The sequence below is a fragment of the Melanerpes formicivorus genome, unplaced genomic scaffold (assembly GCF_026170545.1).
Source record: "Melanerpes formicivorus ecotype bairdi unplaced genomic scaffold, bMelFor1.0.p_v2 SCAF_2, whole genome shotgun sequence".
Lineage (NCBI taxonomy): Eukaryota > Metazoa > Chordata > Aves > Piciformes > Picidae > Melanerpes > Melanerpes formicivorus.
The window spans coordinates 28,218,399-28,237,852 of NW_027142354.1; the positions used below are offsets into that span (position 1 = coordinate 28,218,399).

At 38.1% G+C, this 19,454-nt stretch overlaps 1 protein-coding gene across 2 annotated transcripts in view; it reads left to right on the plus strand.

Annotated features, from left to right (window-relative positions):
* Nucleotides 1–19,454, plus strand: part of MAP3K21 (mitogen-activated protein kinase kinase kinase 21) — a 44,124-nt gene that overhangs the window by 8,466 nt on the left and 16,204 nt on the right. For both annotated transcript variants that reach the window (XM_068154489.1, XM_068154497.1), the window contains exons 2-4: nt 12,093–12,273; nt 17,546–17,694; nt 18,471–18,646. In XM_068154489.1, coding sequence (XP_068010590.1) covers nt 12,093–12,273; nt 17,546–17,694; nt 18,471–18,646 — 506 coding nt within the window. The remainder of the gene's footprint in view (nt 1–12,092; nt 12,274–17,545; nt 17,695–18,470; nt 18,647–19,454) is intronic.

Below are 19,454 nucleotides of genomic sequence, written 5' to 3' on the forward strand. Positions count from 1 at the left end.
GGCATTAGAAAAATTTGTGAATAACTCTTAAGAGATTATTTATTTTCTCCCAGTTGGGACTGCTAGCGCACTGCATGAATCTGGACCATCTTACCAAATATTAAAGGTTCCATTAAAAAGTTCTGCCTCAAAAGAATAAAGAGGTAACACATAATTGAACTATATTTGGATGTTGAATGCTGTTTTGTGGTTTCTTTGACCTCAGGGAAGAATGTCTTTTTTTTCTGTAATATGTGAGTTTTCTTATCACCAAGTATAAACTTTCTGCTAAGCATGTTTCAATGTTTCAAGTTCTGAAACACAGTGGCCTTGTCCAGTGAGCATTTGCAAGAAGTGTTTGCAGCATGGGTGATTTCTGTCCTTGAAATTTATTTTTGATGATTTCATAAAGTTAGATCATTGAAATTAATCTCAGTGACCTTCAGTAATAATGTTTCTAAAATGTGCAGCAATTTTTTAAATTATTGTTGATCTTTGGGTATTTTTTTGTTAGAAGCAAAATAATGGCATTGAAGTCAACAAAAATACAGATGAAATATAAAATTGGATAAAACATATTAAATTACTTGTCTGTGTAGAGCAGTAGTGCCAAAGTAACATGTGGTGTCATAAATGTGTATTCCTGGACTGGCTGTTTAAAACAAACTTCATCATGTTACTTTGCTTGGCTGTTACTGAGAGTGTAGCTGAGATCAGGAACTGAAAGTAAGTGGATGTGCAAATTTTGGCCCACTTACTGCATCTTAAAGTCATGAGTTGTATATGGTAAAATGGAAAAGTTATGTATTTGTCACCACAGAAGTATTCTCCCTTCTCAGAGCTTCCTGCCAAGTTTAACCTTTTTATTGTGTGGGGTCATAGCTCCAGTTAAATCAGACCTAGACATGCCAGTGTTAGCTATATAATTGTGCTTTGTTCTCTTCATAGTGACTGAAATCTGTGTTTTGGCAGGTGTGCTATTAACTTGGAGCTGATAAATGGGCCCTCCCTCTTGAAAATGCAGGAGTAACTGCTTCGTTGCTGTGGTTCACTATGGTACAAATTAATTGTAGGAACTGGTTATATTTTTAGTTCTAAATGTTTGGGCAGTTTTCTGATTTTCTTTTCCAGTTAGGATTAAATGAGACTGTTCTTCCTGAAACTAATTGCATTTATTTCCTCATGTATTACACAACAGGGGGAAAATTGTGGTTTTTGACTCATTCCTGAATATTATGCTAATTGAGTCAGAAGAGCAGGTTTTCCCTTTCATTTTCTTGTCTTAACTCTGCAAACTTGGTAGTGCTCTCATTTCAAAATAAGTATTTTGCCTTTGCTATTGAAGATTATAGTTCTTGGAAATGTACAGTTTTGAAGGGCTCTTCCTCAGCTACTGAAGAATCTACAAGGATGGAATGCAGGAATCCCTCTACCCCACAGAATTTTGAGAATTTTGGGGTTCTTTTCCTCCCAAGTTTTGTATTTTATTTTAAAAGTGGGCTCAAATTGAGGGGTTTGTTATGGTCTTGGGTTTGGTTTTGAAACAGATTATTTAGGAAAAAATGTTTTAAAGCAACAAGACTCTTTATGGTATTCTGTATAAAAGAAGGCAACAACTTAAGTTAGAATTACTTATGGAGTATAACCTGTTAAAATTCCTCAGAGATTATGTTAAAGGAGTTCTTGTTAATTGACAAGGTTCTGAGGGAACTCATTGCCTAAACTTAACTGAGCATCTACAATCAAGAGTTTGTTTTCATTCAAAGCAGTAGGGTTCTTCAACGGGACAGAGAAGTGGTTTGGTTTTTTTTTTTTGTTTTGTTCTCAGTTTGTTCACCTGGGTCTTTTCAGTAGGAAATTCTATCAAAGATTATTTTATAATAGAAAATGTAGCAAAGGTGGATTCTATCTTTACATCTCTGACTAAAACTACAGGTAAAAAGCTAATTAATTCTGAAGTGTTGCTTGACTTGATACTGCAGGTGGTCTCTGCCTTCATTTAGCAGCTGCCTAATCAAGGAGGCTTCCCCACCCATCTCTGCTTCTCAGTGTCAGCAGAATCTATTCCTCTCTTCTTGCATGGTCTGGGTTAAATGAGCTGAGAGATCCATCAGAAAACTAAACTGTTTTATTTGCAGGCTTAATTTTCTGCAGAGCTATTTGGCCAATTGAGTCTCCTAAGACTACCCCATTGCTAGACTCAATGCGGGGGGGGGGGGGGGGGCGGGAGGAGGGTGTGAGAGCAAGGGGCTGTAATTGGAGAAGAACTTAATACAAGTGTGTTAGTGACAAAAAGCTCTTACTGTCTTGGCTAACATCAACGTACACCCTTATAATTCAGTTCAGTTAGTAAAGCTACCTTTAAAGGTAGAGTGTTTTTTTAATTTTAGTACCTATCTATATATATGTATAAACTTTCTTGAAATGATATTTCCGTGCATTAACTGTTCTAATCTCAATACATGAAATGCACAAAAATGCTGAGCATAATACGCTGCAATCACGGAAAGTATGCCCACTGTACAAAATAAATATGAATTACATGGTTTTTAGATTACATCTTGCTAAATTTCTTTTACTAATGATAGGTAAATTAACTTGTTCATTCTGAAGAAAGGTGACCTCTGTCAGATCTTACCCCCGGATGCCATTCTTGAGATTCCCCCGATGCATTATATATTGACTTTTTGCCAAAACTTCTTTTGCAATTTGAATATGGTAGCTTTAGTTTGCATTGTGTTCTGTTTTTCCAGGACTCAGAAGAAATTCCTTTAAAAAAGTAAAAAAACACTATGTCCTAACAGAGGTTGTGGTTTTTAAGGAATGGGTGCACAGTCACTTTGTTTTGTAGCGATTGAAACCTGGAGAATATCAGGGGATATATCTGGGAACGATGACAGTTACAACCTAACTATTATTACTAGTTGTTCTTAGCATATCTGCCTAATCTGCCTGCATGGTCACAGTTTTTATTGCATACCTGCCTTTTAAAACTTAGTACCAAACAAAGAAGAAAGGCTTATAAAGAATGTAATTATTTCAGATAAGTATGGAGGTTCCTGGTAAGTGCCACATAATTGAGTGTTTTGAGTTTTAAAGCTAAGTTTTAGTGTTGACTGATTTCTGTGTAATTGTAAAATTGTGGAAGAATTGCTGCAATGAGGTATTTTTTTCCAAAATGGAGTATTTAAATAAGAGAACTAAGCTTGATGTTTTATCAAACAGAGAACTTGAGAATGCTTAGTGTACAGCCTGCTTTGGATTTTTTCTTTTTCTGATGCAACATCCAAAACCCAGCATTTTCAGAATTTACTCTATAAATAATGAATACTTGAATGTCTAATTGTAAATGCATGATATCTCTGGGACTTCCTCTTATGGCACAGCAGAAATTTCTGCTTTGCATTACAGAACTATCTGAACAGCAAGTGAAGCATAAATGTCAGGCAGTAAAGTAACTCGCAGCCTCTGCAGCCTGTGCCAATAGCTTGTTAAAACTGCTTCATTCTCTCAAGTTTCCATTTGCCCAAAGTTGCTTTAATAATGGTTATTAAAGAAGTGAAGGGGAAGCAAAGAGTGGTGATGCAAGGTGTGTTAAAGCTGTTGAAATCTTTCTTTCATTTTCCTCCAGATAGCCAGGTGACTCTCTGTTATACTCATGCTTTAGTGTCTTTCTTGTGTCACATCTCCTGCTATAGAATGTGTTTTTCTTACGCAGTTGATGCGTTTGCCAATTTTTGCCATCAAGGCCTTTTTATATCAAGTCTTGTCTTGTTTAGTCTTTCCAATTGGGAACGCTGTGTTCAGGATTTTTTTTTTTTTTTTTTTTTAATGTATATTGGCTGCTGTGAAGTAGCATTTCCCCCCCTTTTTTTTAAGACAGATGTTTTTAGATACAGACATATAAGAACAAACTCTTGTTGAGTTCCTTGAAATGTAGTGTGAAAATTGAGATGCTTATGTGTCTGCTGAAAAGGGATGTAGATAAAGGAGCATAGTATCCCTATCATAAAGCAGAGATGGGCCTCCTGCATATGTAGTCAGTCTATAAAGGATGAAATTCTCTTGTTGATGGTGAGCTCTAAGCTTTATCTAGTGTGATAATAGCAGTCTGAGAGATACTGGCTGTAAAGATGAAGATAACAGTTATTATTTTGCGAACCAATAGGAGAAAAGCAAGGTATTGTAGAAGTCCTGTATAGACAGATGTGTCATCATTTATATGTATTGCAGAAGTTAATGTTTTCACTATGACAGTTAATATGCTGTTTAAAAACTGGTAACGGCTTCTGTAATCAGTGTTGACATTTTAATTTCTAATTACAATCATAGCCAAACAAGAGTTCCCAATAACAAAATTAGGTCTTTTAATATTGACAAGGTGTTGTATTTCGTTAATTGAATATGCATCATTTAATAAGGTTGTATTCTGCCTGTTAGTTCCCAGGTAGAGACACAAGGTTGCTCACCTAGTTTTGTTGAATGTTGATTCAGTGAATTAACAGGAAATAGATTCTCTGGCAAAGCACTAGAGAGAGAGAGAGAGAGAGAGCTGACCGGGTGTGGGAGGGAAAGGAAGGACGATAGTAGCAGTATTGTCTGGAGGATTTCTGCTTGGAAGTAGAAGTATATAGTAAATTTCTTCCTTTTTTTTTTTTCCCTGGTGTTTTTTAATTGCTTTATCAGTGGTGGTAAACGTAGTGGGCAGTCTTACCTATATGACAGTAACCTAAATGGCTATGCTACTAAATCACTTACACTTACAAAACCCATGGTAGTCAGCTGTTTAACCAAACTGTAGATAAGGTGGGAAGAAGCAATTGGCAGCAAATAGATAACCTGGGAAAATAAAGGTGTTTCACATTTTGATAATAACAAAACAGACAAAGAGGATATAGCAGAAGGTATAAAGAGGGTAGGAGAGACAGAAAGGACCTTAGTATTTCAGGATGGGTATAAGTGAAAAGATGTACTTGAATTCAGTACATCAAAACTATTAAAAAGGTCTTCTGTCCTTTGACTTGGCTTCTCTTATAATACCTTGTTTACTCAGATCACTGAAAAAGGTCACCTGAAAATGATGAAATGCATTATGAAATAAAACTGATTTTAACTGCATAAAGTTTTTGGATTTCCAGAAACTTTCCAGGTGAAATGTTGTATTAAATGGGGACTTGGAGATAGTTAAGACAGGAGAAACATAATCTTTGTGTTTAGTAATGAAAACTAAAACTGTAGGAAATAACCTGCATTTAAAAAGTAGCATTGAAGAGCTTAGTGTTAGGTGGAGTTTTCCTGAGTATGCTGCCAACTAAAAAGTCTGTCCAGGCTTCCCTCAAGCTTGCTTTAAATGCTGTTTCTTAAGCTACATGAGTTTGAAGAAATAAAAAGGCAAGAAGCTGAGCCATTTATTTAAAATTATGCTTTAAACAAAATGCTTGAAATTTAAATTAATGCTTTTAACTCCTCTCTAGACTTTCAGCTTAGTCCTGGAGGTAGCATCAAGAGTGTAGTTCTGAACCTGTCTGAATCTGGTAGAAGAGGCATGCACCTCAGCAATCTGATTTGTCTGGATATTCTCTTCCCCAATAAAATTGAAGCTTAAGATCACCAAAAAAGAATGGAGCAGAGAAGGCATCTCTTATCTGGATTTGGCCTGGCCTGCCTCTTCATACATCACTAACCTGAGTGACTGCAGTTCACTTCTTACTCTTTGCTCTCTGTAGCTCAATGGGAGTGTTTCTGCCAAAGGGATGAGTTTGGAAATTAAGTGGTGGGAAAGAGACAAAACAGGAAAAGGAGAGAGGACTGGCATTTGGGTGTGATTTTACTGGGACTTAAGTATCCTTTTCAAGTTTAAATTCTGTGCCTTTCCTGACCAAGAACAGCTTGTATGGGTACTGTAGTGGTTTGGTGGACAGATGTTGCTCTGTCTGTTCTGATATGAGACTTGGGAAGTACCAGCTGAATCACCAGGCCCAGTTGCACTGCAGTCCTGGGCAGCAGTGTGATACTAGTTTTTTGAAAGTGTGCAGAACATCTAATCTGCATATTGTTGCACCACAGAATACTTTCAGTGTTCCATAACATTAGTAGAAAAAGACTCCAATTTGTACCTATGATAATGCAGAAAGCAGGAAAGATTAATGGCATTACAGTTTCAGGAACCATTGGATTTGATGGAAGTATATGTTGAATGTTGTGAATTTTTGATGAGTAAACCATGCTTTCCACCGCAGAGGGGGGTCAAGAGGGGGATGGGAGAAAAGAGGCAGTATCCTGAAATCTGGTATGACACTCCACCCTGGTAGTTCCAGATCTAGAACTGAGTTTAATTGTGAGATGCCTGCAAGGTGGATCAGCCAGAAGAATATTTTTTTGGTAAGAACACTAATGCTGTAGGTCTGCATCCTGTTTCTAGATATGGCTAACTTCTGTTTTCATAACTTCCCTCAACCTTTGTTTAGCCTAGCAAAAAGGACAAGCTCTTCTGACTTTACAGGATCTTAACTGTTCTACCTCTATTTTCTACATCTACTTCAGTTGAAGTTCCTGTTGTTGAACAAATGGTTCCGTTCTAGTCACCCAGTATTTCATATGAGATCTTATGTTTTGTACAATTCTGTTGATGCTTCCCTGCTTCTACTAAAAAAACCCAAAACTTGCTGTGATGCCTTTTACAATTGCATGAACTGCTTGTGCAACTAATTTGAGCTGGTTTCAGGTTTCTTTCTGTTAGCTAGAATAGCCAGACTTTTGTTCTTCTTTTACTTCTGCTTTATAACAATACATTTTACAATTTACCTGTTGCAACTTTTTGTTTTCTACTATGATGATCTTGTCTTCCTGAGTGGGCAGTATCATCTGGCCATGCTGCCAGTTCTTCAGTTGCACACTGTATTTTTGCTCTGATTGCAAATTGGCAGGCAAAATACCTGGTTCCTAATAATGACAAGTGATGGCTTGCCTTTGTCTTGATAAGTTAGCTTCTAAGATTTTTCCTTTACAAAACTGTATGGAATTTTTTTGATTAATCCTTGTTTTGTGTAAGTAAACTTCCTAAAAGGTGCTGACATCTGTTCAGGTCTGCTACCTTATCACCTTTTCTAAAAAACCTTCTGTGAGGACACAATGGGATTAGCCTGATGTGAGCGATTTGTAATATAACTGTCATAATTTTACTGTTTTTTCTGTGCCTTCATGTCCTTCATTGCAGTCCTTAATTAGTTTTCTTAAATCTATTCTGACATTTAAACTAATGTATGTAGGTGAATAAAAATTCAGTTGTACCAAAGAATTGTCAGGGTTAGAAGGGACCACAAGGATCATCTAGTTCCAGGCCCCCTGCCATGGGCAGGGACACCCTCCACTACACCAGGTTGCCAAGAGCCACATCCAGACTGGCCTTAAAAACTTCTAGGGATGGGCCTTCCACCACCTCCCTGGGCAACCTGTTCCAGTGTCTCACCACCCTCACAGTGAAGAATTTCTTTAATGTCTAATCTCAATCTACCCTCCTGTAGCTTTGATCTATCCCCTACTCCTATCACTACTTAAAAACACTAAAAAGTACCACACCAGCTTTCTGGTAGCCCCCCTTCAGATATAAGAAGGCCACAATAAGGTCTCCTTGGAGACGAGAGGACTCTGAATTGAACAACCACAAGTCTGTTTACCTGTCCTCACAGGAGATGTGCTCCAACCCTCTGATGGTTCTTGTGGCCCTTCTCTGGACACATTCCAGCATGTCCATATCTTTCTTGAAATGTGGATTCCAGAACTGGACACAGTATTTCAGGTGGTGTCTCACCTGAATGGAGGGAACCACACTCAGTCTGATGGCCTCACTTCTCTTGATGCAGCTCAGGATGTGATTGGCTTTCTGGGCTGCAAGTGCTTGCTGCTGGCTCATGTTGAGCTTCTCATCCACCATCACCCCCAAGTCCTTTTCTTCAGGGCTGCTCTCAAGCCAGTTGCTGCCCAGCCTATATTGGTGCTTAGGATTGCCCTGACCCAGATGCAGGACACTGCACTTGATCTTGTTGAACTTCATGAGATTGTCATGGCCCACCTCTCCAGCCTGTCAAGGTCCCTCTGGATGGCCTTCCTTCTCTCCGTTGTGTCTTGTGCCACCACACAGCTTGATGTCATCAGCAAACTTGCTGAGGGTGCACTCAATGCCACTGTCCATGTCACCCATAAAGATGTTGAACAAGACTGGTCTCAGTACTGATCCCTGAGGGACTCTGCTTGTCAGTGGACTCCACTTGGACATGGACACATTGACAGTCACTATTTGGGTGCAGCTGTCAAGCCAGTTCTTTATCCACCAAGTGGTCCATCCATCAAACCCATACTGCACCAGCTTGGAGACCAGGATATCGTGTGGAACAGTGTCAAAGGCTTTGCTCAGGTCCAGATAAATGATGTCAGTTGCTCGTCCTTTGTCTGTTAATGTTGTGACCTTGGCATAGAAGGCCACCAGGTTTGTCAGGCAGGATTTGCCCTTGGTGAAGCCATGTTGATTGTACCCAATCACTTCTTTGTTATTCTTCTGCCTCAGCAGTACCTCCAGTAGGATCTGCTCTATGATCCTGCTGGGCACAGAGGTGAGACTGGCAGGCCTATAGTTCCCTGGATCATCCTTCTTTCCCTTTTTGAGAATGGGGGTTATGTTTCCCCTTTTCCAGTCAGTGGGGACTTCCCCAGTCTGCCATGACCTTTAGAATATAATAGTGAGCAAGTTTAGTGACCTCATCCACCAGTTCCCTCAGTACGCATGGGTGTATCCCATCAGTTCCCATGGACTTGTATTTTTTTAGCTTCTTCAGATGGTCACAAACGGGTAGTTTCCTCTTTGAATGTAGAGGTTATTTTTTCTGTCATAGAGTGCTGTAACTTCAGAGAGTCATAAAAGTATTTGATAGTAGATTGACACTCCTTACATCAGCCCTGCTCTGAGTGAGGTGTTTCAGACCTTCAGGCCAATTCCAACCTAAATTATTTTCTAATGCACTGTCTTCTGTGAGCTGGGTGAGTAATACTTATATTTCCAAGTTCTTTTTAGTCACATTAGACAGCTGAATAGTGAAAGAATTTTATTTTTTTTTTAAAGTTCTATAGTTCAATGACATCTATAAGAAAGATACTGCTGTTAAAATACTCCTGATAGTCTTGCTGCACTGTCTAAAGCACCCTGGGTTTTTAGGATATGTGTGATATCCTATCTCCCCATCTCAAGACCACTTTGCTACACATGTTTTAATTTTTATCCCTGACAACTTTTTTTATTTTTTTGTAACCTTTAACTTGCTAATTTGTATTTCATGGGGCTGTTGAAAATAACATGTGGTAATATAATTAATTCACTGATACAACTCTCCAGCCTTTCAGTATCAGTATCACTAAGGTTGGAAGAGACCTCAAAGACAATCGAGTCCAACCTGTTACCATAGACCTCATGACTAGAGTAGGGAGGACACTACTGCCCACTGCAGGCTTGAACTCATGACCTTCCCATTAAGGGTCTTGTGCGCTACCCAATATTTACCTCTTCCCCAGCCATAAATGGTTCTGGGCATACTTGACACCCAAACCTCTACTGCCACTGTGTTAATAAATTTGCTATCCCTTTGATCTCATTGCAGAAAGGCAGAGTCACAATAGGATTTCTTTCTGGCTGTAGTGCACGTAGTGTTTGCATAACAATCCAAAGTGAAGTTTTATGTCAATATCATTTAAAGTAGTCTCATTCTCTTAGATTTTGGTTCATTTGGAAACAATTGTAGTCTCTGGTTTTGCTTGAGTCAAAATAAATGAGGTGGGCATAGAATTTTCCTGTACTCCTGTGTTCCTAATCTAATTTGGTTTGGTTTGGTTTGGGTTTTTTGGTAGATATGAATTTATTTTCATATTTTGGGCTATGTTTGTAAGAAGTACTGATGCAAGTATGAACTTCACTGTGTGGAAACTAAGTCTTAAAAATGTAAGAGTAAACCAAAAAGTGTATTTGAGCCCTGAAAAAACAATTAAAAAGATTTGAAAAGAAGCAGGGACTGAGTGAACAGGGTGGATAAGCATGAGATTGTAAAATGCCTGCTCACAGGTTAGCAGCCTGCAAGGGCCTGGGAAGTCTGAAGTGGCAGAAGGATGCTATAGTAAAGGTTGCTAGGCTGCTGCAAAGAAGCACTTAAGGGAGCACTGCTCAGCTATGCTGAGCATTTTTACTATCCTGCTGCTAAGTAATCACTGTATTGTATTGCTGTTTTCCTGGCTGCCATCCGGAAAGGGAAGTTTGAACTGCTAAGAAACGTTGTCCCTTTCTAGGATGAAACTTGGTCACATGCCAGTTATTACCTTTTGCAAGACTGACTGTTTTTGGTTTCGGTCACATTGACTGACAAGGAATGCCAGGAATTCTGCTGAACATGTTTTAAATGGAATAGTAAACAATGGGTCTTTGATTCAAGTATAAAAACTCTTGCATAAATTTAAGTTGTAGTGGTGCTGACTGGTGAGCTTATGGGCTGTCTATACCATTGTGGCTTTAATTTCTTCTGCTCTGTTAAGAAGCCTACTGAAAACTGAATGTGGGTTCTATCTTTATTTTCATCTGGATTTGCAGCAAGATCATAAGATTTTTCTCTATAAGAGATGGCAATTCTTCATCTGTTTGGGTTTTTTTTTTGTTAATGCATTCCCCGTACTGTGTTTTAATGTACATATAGTTGGAAAACACACATTTATATTTCTGATTTGTAATTTAACCTTTGATCTTTGTTTCAGGTGGTAATTTTAACAGAAAGTTAGATCTAAGAGTTACTGCTGCAGTGGCAGAGGAACTGAATATGGAATTGAAATGACAATGTGTAAATTACTATTCCTTTGTGTCTTTGGTCTTTTTCCTTGCGAGCTCTAACACAATAACCCATTTCTCTTTTAACATTAAGTTGTATTACAACTCTGCCAATACTGTTGTGTTATGAATAAATCACATGCTGAATACACCCTATAGGGTAAAACAGCAAAAACAAAACAAAACAAAAAAAAAACAAACCACAGTTTAACATCCATGAAGGTGTAGTGGATATAACATAATGTGGATTTGATCTAAGTCCAGTGTCCTCTTGCCAGCTGGGGATTCCCAAGCCAAGCTAATTCTCCTGGTATATAGTTTCCCAACTTGTAATGAGTTGTGGCCCAGAAATTTATAGAATTTAAAGCCATGTTTAGGATATAAATGCTGTTTATGAGATTGTCTTCATAAAGATGTCTTTGTGTAGGTGTGTTTTAAATCTGTGTAAAATAATGGTAATCGCATACTATGCCAAAATTCCAAAATTCACCAGTGTTGTGTGAGCAGCTGCCATGTGTTTCTTATATGCTAATTTTGCTCAATATTGTCCATTTCTTGTGTTGAGAAATGAACACTTGTTACCTATACCTTTCTTCATTCCATAGATAGTGTTACACACTGTTCTAGGATGATTCTATGTTTCTTTTCTTGGGGAAGACTCCTTGTCTATTAACCAGTCCTTGTAGTTGCAGATACCCTATTTTAAGCACCTTGATTGTGTCCTTCTCCATACCTTCTTCAGTTCTGATAAAATACTTTGAGATGAGTAGGTTCCAGGATTGGGTTCAGTATTAAAGATTAAAACCAGTGGCATAATGCACCCCTCTTTGTCTTCTAAGTATTTTATAGGAATTCTTAACCATTGGATCTTGGTTTACTACTGCTTTATTAATTCAGAACCTCATTGCAAAGTGAATACCTTTTTCATATCTCAGCCTGTCATAATCTTTGGGGTATTAGGATTCTGAGCTTTCATAAATTTACATGCTTTGCTTTACATCTCTATACAGTGTGTTTCTTGTGCTATTTTAATATCTACTTAGTTGCATAGAGAACTTATGGCACTGTAGGTATTTCTTGCTATTATAGCTTAGAATAGTTTATAATTTATCAAACCTTGTTGATATCCGTAAAAAATATTTTCACGGCATTATCTCTACAATGTGATTCTTTACCAAGTGAATTTTATGTGAAATTAATAACAAGATTGGATATTTTGATTCCTGTTGCATTAATTTACAAACTCAATCTTTTGCAGTTTTGTTACTAGAGAAGATGGAACATGATGACATTTGTAATAAAACTCTGAAGATTACAGACTTTGGTCTGGCGAGAGAGTGGCACAGAACAACCAAAATGAGTGCTGCAGGGACTTATGCGTGGATGGCTCCAGAAGTTATCAAGTCGTCTATGTTTTCTAAAGGAAGTGATATTTGGAGGTAAGAAAACCATGTTCAGTAGAACTATGTTGAGGGGTTTGGATGACTTTTTATTTTGGTGTTTTCCTAGGTTATTTTCTCAAGATATGCCAAGTATAACTGTTTTGAGAAACATACTCTTTTATCAGCATCTATTTAATTTGATGTACCCTTTGATATTTATCACTTAAATGGGGTGAGGGAGAGGGAAAATAACACAATTTTATTATTTTTTAACTAAAGCAAGATCTTGTAATATTAAAATATTTGTTTAAAATACACAAGTATTTTGTCTGGAGTTTTAATATAAAAAGCTCCTAATACCTTAACATGATCTCATATTGGCATGTTTACTTTATATCAGATTATGCATAAAGAAATGGGACCAGACAGTTATTGCCTTATATGTACAATAAACAAAACTTAAGCTGCAAACCAAAATTTTGACAAATGTGAAGTTTTATTGTTGCTTTTAGGAACCCAAAATATGATCATGTGTAAACATCAGGACAAAGCTTTTACATTTCTAGAGATTTTACTTTCAGTAGCTAGAGTGAGGAGCGTGCATTCAGCAAAAAACAGTTTTAACTTGGTTTCTAATTTTAGAGGTGGGAAACTGCCTTATAAATCTATGAATTTTTCATTATTGAAATTGTAGAAATACTATGGCTCTCAGTACTGATGCTGGATTTGAGTGATGTGTAGCGGGATACATGTATTGCAGAAAGATTATTTAAAGTTTAGTTTCAATGTAGTTCTCTTTTGTGAGTAGGGAAAAGCAATGATTGTGCAATAGGCTCTAAAAGCTGCTGTACCTCACCCTGAAAAGCCTGCATTTTCTTTCTTGTTGAAATGTTTTCTCTCTGAAGGATCTAAGATAGCTGTTTGGGGAAGGAAGGGAGGACTTTAATCTGCTTTCTCATGCCTTCTTATGCATGTGCTGTGTTGTATAATTCTTAAGTAGGGTCCTATTTTGCTTAGGTGTTTGATGTTCTGCAGTGTGAAGTAATACTTCTGGTATTCTCAGGATGATTCTGTATCTGCACTACTGTTTTGTGACACCCATTTCTCTTGTGTCTGGAACCACTTTTCAGGTTTTTGGTTTGGTTTGGGTTTTTTGTTTGTTTGGGTTTTTTGGTTTGGCTTTTTTTTTTTTTTTTTGTATCAGCCTGAGTTGATGCCCAGTTGAGAGACATCTTTGCTTCATTTCCCCCCCCCCCCCTACCCCTTTCTTTCCTTCTTTTTTGTTTCTTTTTTTTTCTTTGTGTGGCGGAGGTTGGGTGTAGGCGTATCCCTAATCAGCTGTATTCCGTGCTTAATTACAGGTCCTGTCCAGTCTTGTTGCTGTGATTTTTAGGTATCTGAGGGGGTATGCTTTGGTGCAATTATTTTGTATTCTGCTGCAACATTAGTTTACATTTTTGGAACCTACAGTATTTCTCTTCCTCGCCTTCTCTTCTGCACGCTTCTCTTGTAAAAATGTAAGTATTTAGCTTAATGGTGGACATCTAATAGGAGAGGGGTTTTTTAAGTAGAAAGGCTGTGTTGTACAGAATAGTTTAGACCTTCTTGGCTTCTAAAGATTTTCTGCTTACTGCACTTTGATCTATTCTGTTGCTTATCTTTACTCATTCTTTTAAAGAAAAACAAATAATGAATATCATGGTTATAGGAGTGGGTTTTGTTCTTAAAAAGCATTCCGGTTACAGATTTGAGTCTCTGTAGGACAAGAACACAGTATGCTTCAGGAGAGTTATAAACTTCAGTTGCACATACCAAGTGCTGAGTCTCCAAAAGAAATCTGCAGACCTCTTATTTCAAAAGAAAAAAAGTGCAATTGATGCTGTTAAAGTATACTCACAGCTGGTCTTCCAGAATCAATCAGTGCTCAAAAATACTCTAGGAGTGTTCACAGAGAGCCTTCCTGGCTGCTTGTTCTCAGGTGTCATCCCAGGTAGAGCTGGTGCTTACCAGGCCATGTGTATCTTTTTTATTTTCAAACTGAAGTTGCAACTACAGCACTTAATAATTGTTGGCATATGACACCGAGTTCCCACTCAAGGATTCCATGTCTTCAGCCCTAACCTTCTATCAACCATCACATATTTCTCAATGCTATGTTAGTCTTAGTTTCATGTATTGAGCCTTAAAGTGCAAATATGCCCACAGATTTCCAAGTGCTAATGGTGTACTTCAGCAGTGGTCTTTACACTAACCCGTGCCTCCATTGTACAACTCTTGGCAAAGCTAGCAAGCAGTTACTGTACGGCAGAATTAGCAGCTGCTTTTACCTGGCATGTTTGTGCAGTTTTGAACTCATTCATGTGGCTATGCTTTAGAAAAAGGATTGTAGAGCAAAATAAACTTTGAGGATTTTAGTTACCTTTGTTTTTATGAGCTTTTACGCTATGTTAAAACAGTAAGTTATTGCTGGAAATAGGTGTACTAAGACTTAAATCAAATCTGACAGCTGGAGAATAATTTTTAATAATTAAAATACTTGAAAGGAGATAGTTTTGAAAGCAGTAGTTTTCATGGTCTAAAAATATGTTATTCAAGCATGTTATGCCTGTTTTTTTTGACCTTTTGCTGAAGATAGGAAAGGACATGGCTTTCTTAAAAAAAGCTATTTCCTGGAAGCTGTGACTGTATACATAGGACAACTATACGTGGGCTGGTTAAATTGTACACTTCTGTAGTTGAGAGGGTTAATAAGAAGTTGTTGGCCTAGATAATGATAGACTAGTACCTCCCGAAAACTCGAGAATGGCAGAACAGGAGTGTCTTTAGGGTTCCTCACCAGGTTTTCCTCTATAGTTCTAGCTTTTGATACTAAGACTGCTTTCATTAAAAGAGATGCTTTCAGGCTCTTGCTGAGTTGGTCTGTTTAAAATTTCACAACTACTTTCCTGGCACGGTTGAGAGCGACTTGGTTGTTATATGCTTGAAGTGTCAATATGACTAAAGGTAATAGTGTAATACAACTGTATATTAAAGATAATTTCTTCTTATTTATGTTTGTTGCTCTGCTTAACTTCAAAGTTCATGCTAAAGTATGTATAGAATATTCTGAACAGGGGAGTTCCTTGAATTAATAACAGTCTGTGCTTGCTGAGAGAGCATCTCTAAGCACACAGATGAGATGTGGTTCAGTAGAATTCTTCCATCATGCATAAAATCTTCATGTAATGCAGGAAGTATTGGGGTTATTGTCAGAGATAGTACTGATTTAAAACAAAATTGGAATTCATTACTTTATCCTTTGAGTATACAAGCAAGTACAAGAATTAGAATGGAAAAAAATGGAAGGAAAATAAGACCACCAAGACTTTTACTTTTTATTCTTAGTGGAGGATAGACCATATTCTTAAGCTTTTGATTAACTGTTAGCACTAGAAATTAATTAGTTTTCCAGTATTTTATGATAGGCAAAGCTGCTTAGATGATCAGAATGTGAACAAAATACTGTTGATATTTGTGCTGATATTTTGTAATTTTCTGGTTTATTATAAATTGCTGTTTTAAGATCTTGTATAATGCTGAATGACTTTTTCTCATTAAGGACAGAATGATAGAAAAACTGAACTATTGTGTGTTCACATTTGTGCATGAACATATTGTCTGTGTTCCCTATCACTGGAAAAAGGGAAACTTCCTGACTGGAAAAGGGGAACCATAACCCCTGTTCTTAAAAAGGGAAAGAAGGATGATCCAGGGAACTATAGGCCTATCAGTCTCGCCTCTGTGCCCAGCAGCATCATAGCAGTGCCTCCAGTAGGATCTGCTCTGCAGCAGAAGAATAGCAAAGAGGTGATTTGGTACAATCAACACAGCTTCACCAAGTGCAAATCCTGCCTGACAAACCTGGTGGCCTTCTATGACAAGGTCACAACATTAATAGACAAGGGGAGAGCAGCCAGCATCAATTCTCTGGACCTGAGCAAAGCCTTTGACACTGTTCCACACGATATCCTGGTCTCCAAGCTGGTGCAGTATGGGTTTGATGAATGGACCATTTGGTGGATAAAGAACTGGCTTGACAGCTGCACCCAAATAGTGGCTGTTAATGGGTCCATGTCCAAGTGGAGGCCAGTGACGAGTGGAATCCCTTAGAGATCAGTACTGGGACCAGTCTTGTTAAACATCTTTGTTGGCAACATGGTCAGTGGCATTGAGTGCACCCTCAGCAAGTTTGCTGACAACACCAAGCTTTGTGATGCAGCAGACCCTGCAGGGAAGGGAGGCCATCCAGAGGGACCTCGACAGGCTGGAGAGGTGGGCCCATGACAGCCTCATGAAGTTGAACAAGACCAAGTGCAGTGTCCTGCATGTGGGTCGGGGCAATCCCAAGCACCAATATAGGCTGGGCAGCAACTGGCTTGAGAGCAGCCCTGAAGATAAGGACTTTGAGGTGATGGTGGATGAGAAGCTCAACATGAGCTGGGCTGCATCAAGAGAAGTGAGGCCATCAGATTGAGTGTGGCTCCCTCCACTCTGGTGAGACTCCACCTGGAGTACTGCGTCCAGTTCTGGAATCCGCATTACAAGAAAGATATGGACATGCTGGAATGTGTGCAGAGAAGGGCCACAAGGATGGGCTGGAGCACCTCTCCTGTGACGACAGGTAGAGAGAGTTGTGGTTGTTCAGTTCAGAGCCCTTTCTTCTCCAAGGAGACCTTCTTGTAGCCTTCCAGTGTCTGAAGGGGGCTGGTGTGGTACTTATTTGTCAACCTTGTTGCATCTTCTGTTGGAACTGAGAAGTGAACAGGCCTTTATGTAACACACAAGGAATTAGAAATATAAACTTCAAAACAAAGCTGTGTTTTTTCTGGTGTTCTATATTGCTGTTATTAAAGAAATAACAATGTAAATGAGCATGTACATCCAGATACGTTGTTGTGAAATGTTTGGAAAGGGGAATGGCCTGAATACACTGCTAAGGCTTTCTTTTGGAGCTTTTGTTGGTTGTGGATTTGCTGGGGAGAAGGTTACTTGCTTTCCTGCATTCAGACTTTTGACTGAGATTTGTATGATACTGGCATTTCTACAGGAGTGACTTCAGGCTACATTTTGAACAGGAGCATGAGCCAGTCTTAGGCTTCTGTTTGGTTAATTGCTATTAGTGGAAAGGTGCAAGATGACTGAAGTAGAGCAGACTCTTAAAGGCATTCGCCTTTGACATGTGAAAACCTCAGGAATTTCTGTACACAGTCAGCCAGATACTTGTTGGTTCTTGAGTAAACAATGTGCCAGTAGTCAGAAAATAACTGTTTAAAAAAATTACCTTTTGTAGTTACGGAGTGTTGCTGTGGGAACTCCTTACAGGAGAAGTTCCTTACCGTGGCATTGATGGCCTTGCTGTGGCTTACGGAGTTGCTGTCAATAAGCTTACTTTGCCCATTCCATCCACCTGCCCTGAACCATTTGCAAAACTAATGAAAGGTATCTATCTTTTTTCTTCCTATGTATTTAAATAGTTATGTTTTGAGGGTATGTATCTTTTCTTGTAACAGTCATGGAGTTGCAAAATGAACAACTCATTTGATAATATGCTGTGTACAGAATATTTTTTCTCTTTACATAGCAGTCTGGTGTGAACATTAAATGTTTTTCTGAGCAAGTCATACAGTGTTACTGTGTACCACGTAAGTTCTTCAGTAGTGACTGAGAACATTTTTTTTTTTTTTTGCTTTAATATTACTCATTTACATTCAAATTGCAGTAATTTTCATAAAGTACAGGATATACTACAGATCAATGCAAGATCAAGATTACAATCCCAAGGGGATGAACTGCAAATGCCAGTTTTCCTCATTCTTTCTTCCTGAGAGTCAAAAGTGTGTTGGAAACACTTGAAAAATAAACAAACATTGCTTGCTAAGGGCCATTTCCTTTTGATTATTACATTTCTGTACCTTTTATGTGTATCCCTTCTATGCAGTACTGCTAGTTTTGCCTATTTCAGGTCCCAATGACAGAGATGAGAGGAAAGAAATAAAACAAACTAAAAATACCCCAGAACTTAGTATCAAAACAGTCTTCTGAGTACAAGTAGGTAGATGTTACTTCTGTAGGTGGAAAAGAAACAAGGCAAGCCTTGCAAGTAAAGAGGAGGCATTAGAACTTGAAGTATGATATTAAGTAATTTGAAATTCATGTAGTTCTCAAAAAGATTCAATGTACTATTAAAAAACTAATGGGATTTTGATAAATTCTAGAATGCTGGGAGCAGGACCCTCATATCCGACCATCGTTTGCCTTAATTCTTGAACAGCTTACTGCTATCGAAGGGGCAGTTATGACTGAAATGCCTCAAGAGTCTTTCCATTCTATGCAAGATGACTGGAAATTGGAAATTCAGCAGATATTCAATGAACTGAGGACCAAAGAAAAAGTAAGTTGATGTTTTTCTATTGCATGGCAGTGAAGGAAGGACTTGTGTGTGTGTGTGTGATTGTTGTCATATAGCAATTTTTAACTTTTGAATTGTTACCAATATGGTACTAGAAACCTGATTTAGTAGTGGAGATACACTTGAAAGGATAAACTACTCAAAAGAGAGGGTTTACTCTGTTTAAAGCATTATTAAATTTGTCTATTCTTGTTGATGGAAGCACTATTCTTAAACTCCATGAATGTGTTTCTGGACAGTATTTTAAGGTAAACCCGTAACAGAAAAAAGATTTCAATACTGGTTGCTCTTCCCCTGTATTCTGTAACAAAAACAATAAACAGTTCTCTATGCTGAAACTATATCTAGGGGTCCTTTGATTCAAGTGAAATAGCTTGACTGGGAGTGTGATGTTATTGTAGTGAGTGAGGGTTATCCTATGAATGGCTCATTCAGGAAGTAGAGGCAGTTGAAAAAGGAGTACATCCAAAGCTGTCTCCCCAAAGAAGACAGTTATAGATCTGTTAAATGTGACACACAGGCTTGTTTAAAATGTGCTGCTTTTTTCTTTTTTTTATAATATTAGATAGTTGAATGCGTAGTTTCACAATCATCTTATCTTTACAACCACTGCAGGTTTTCAGCTGCAGCTAGGTGTTCTCCTTGTAGAAAGGAACAGCTTTTCATCCCCTTATATGACCATATCATGTGGCTCATTTTCCAAAAATGGAATAGTGCTTTTCCCCATCCTCTTCCTGAACAAACTGGTAATATTGATCTCTTTCAATATCGCAGTTTTGGAGATCATCTT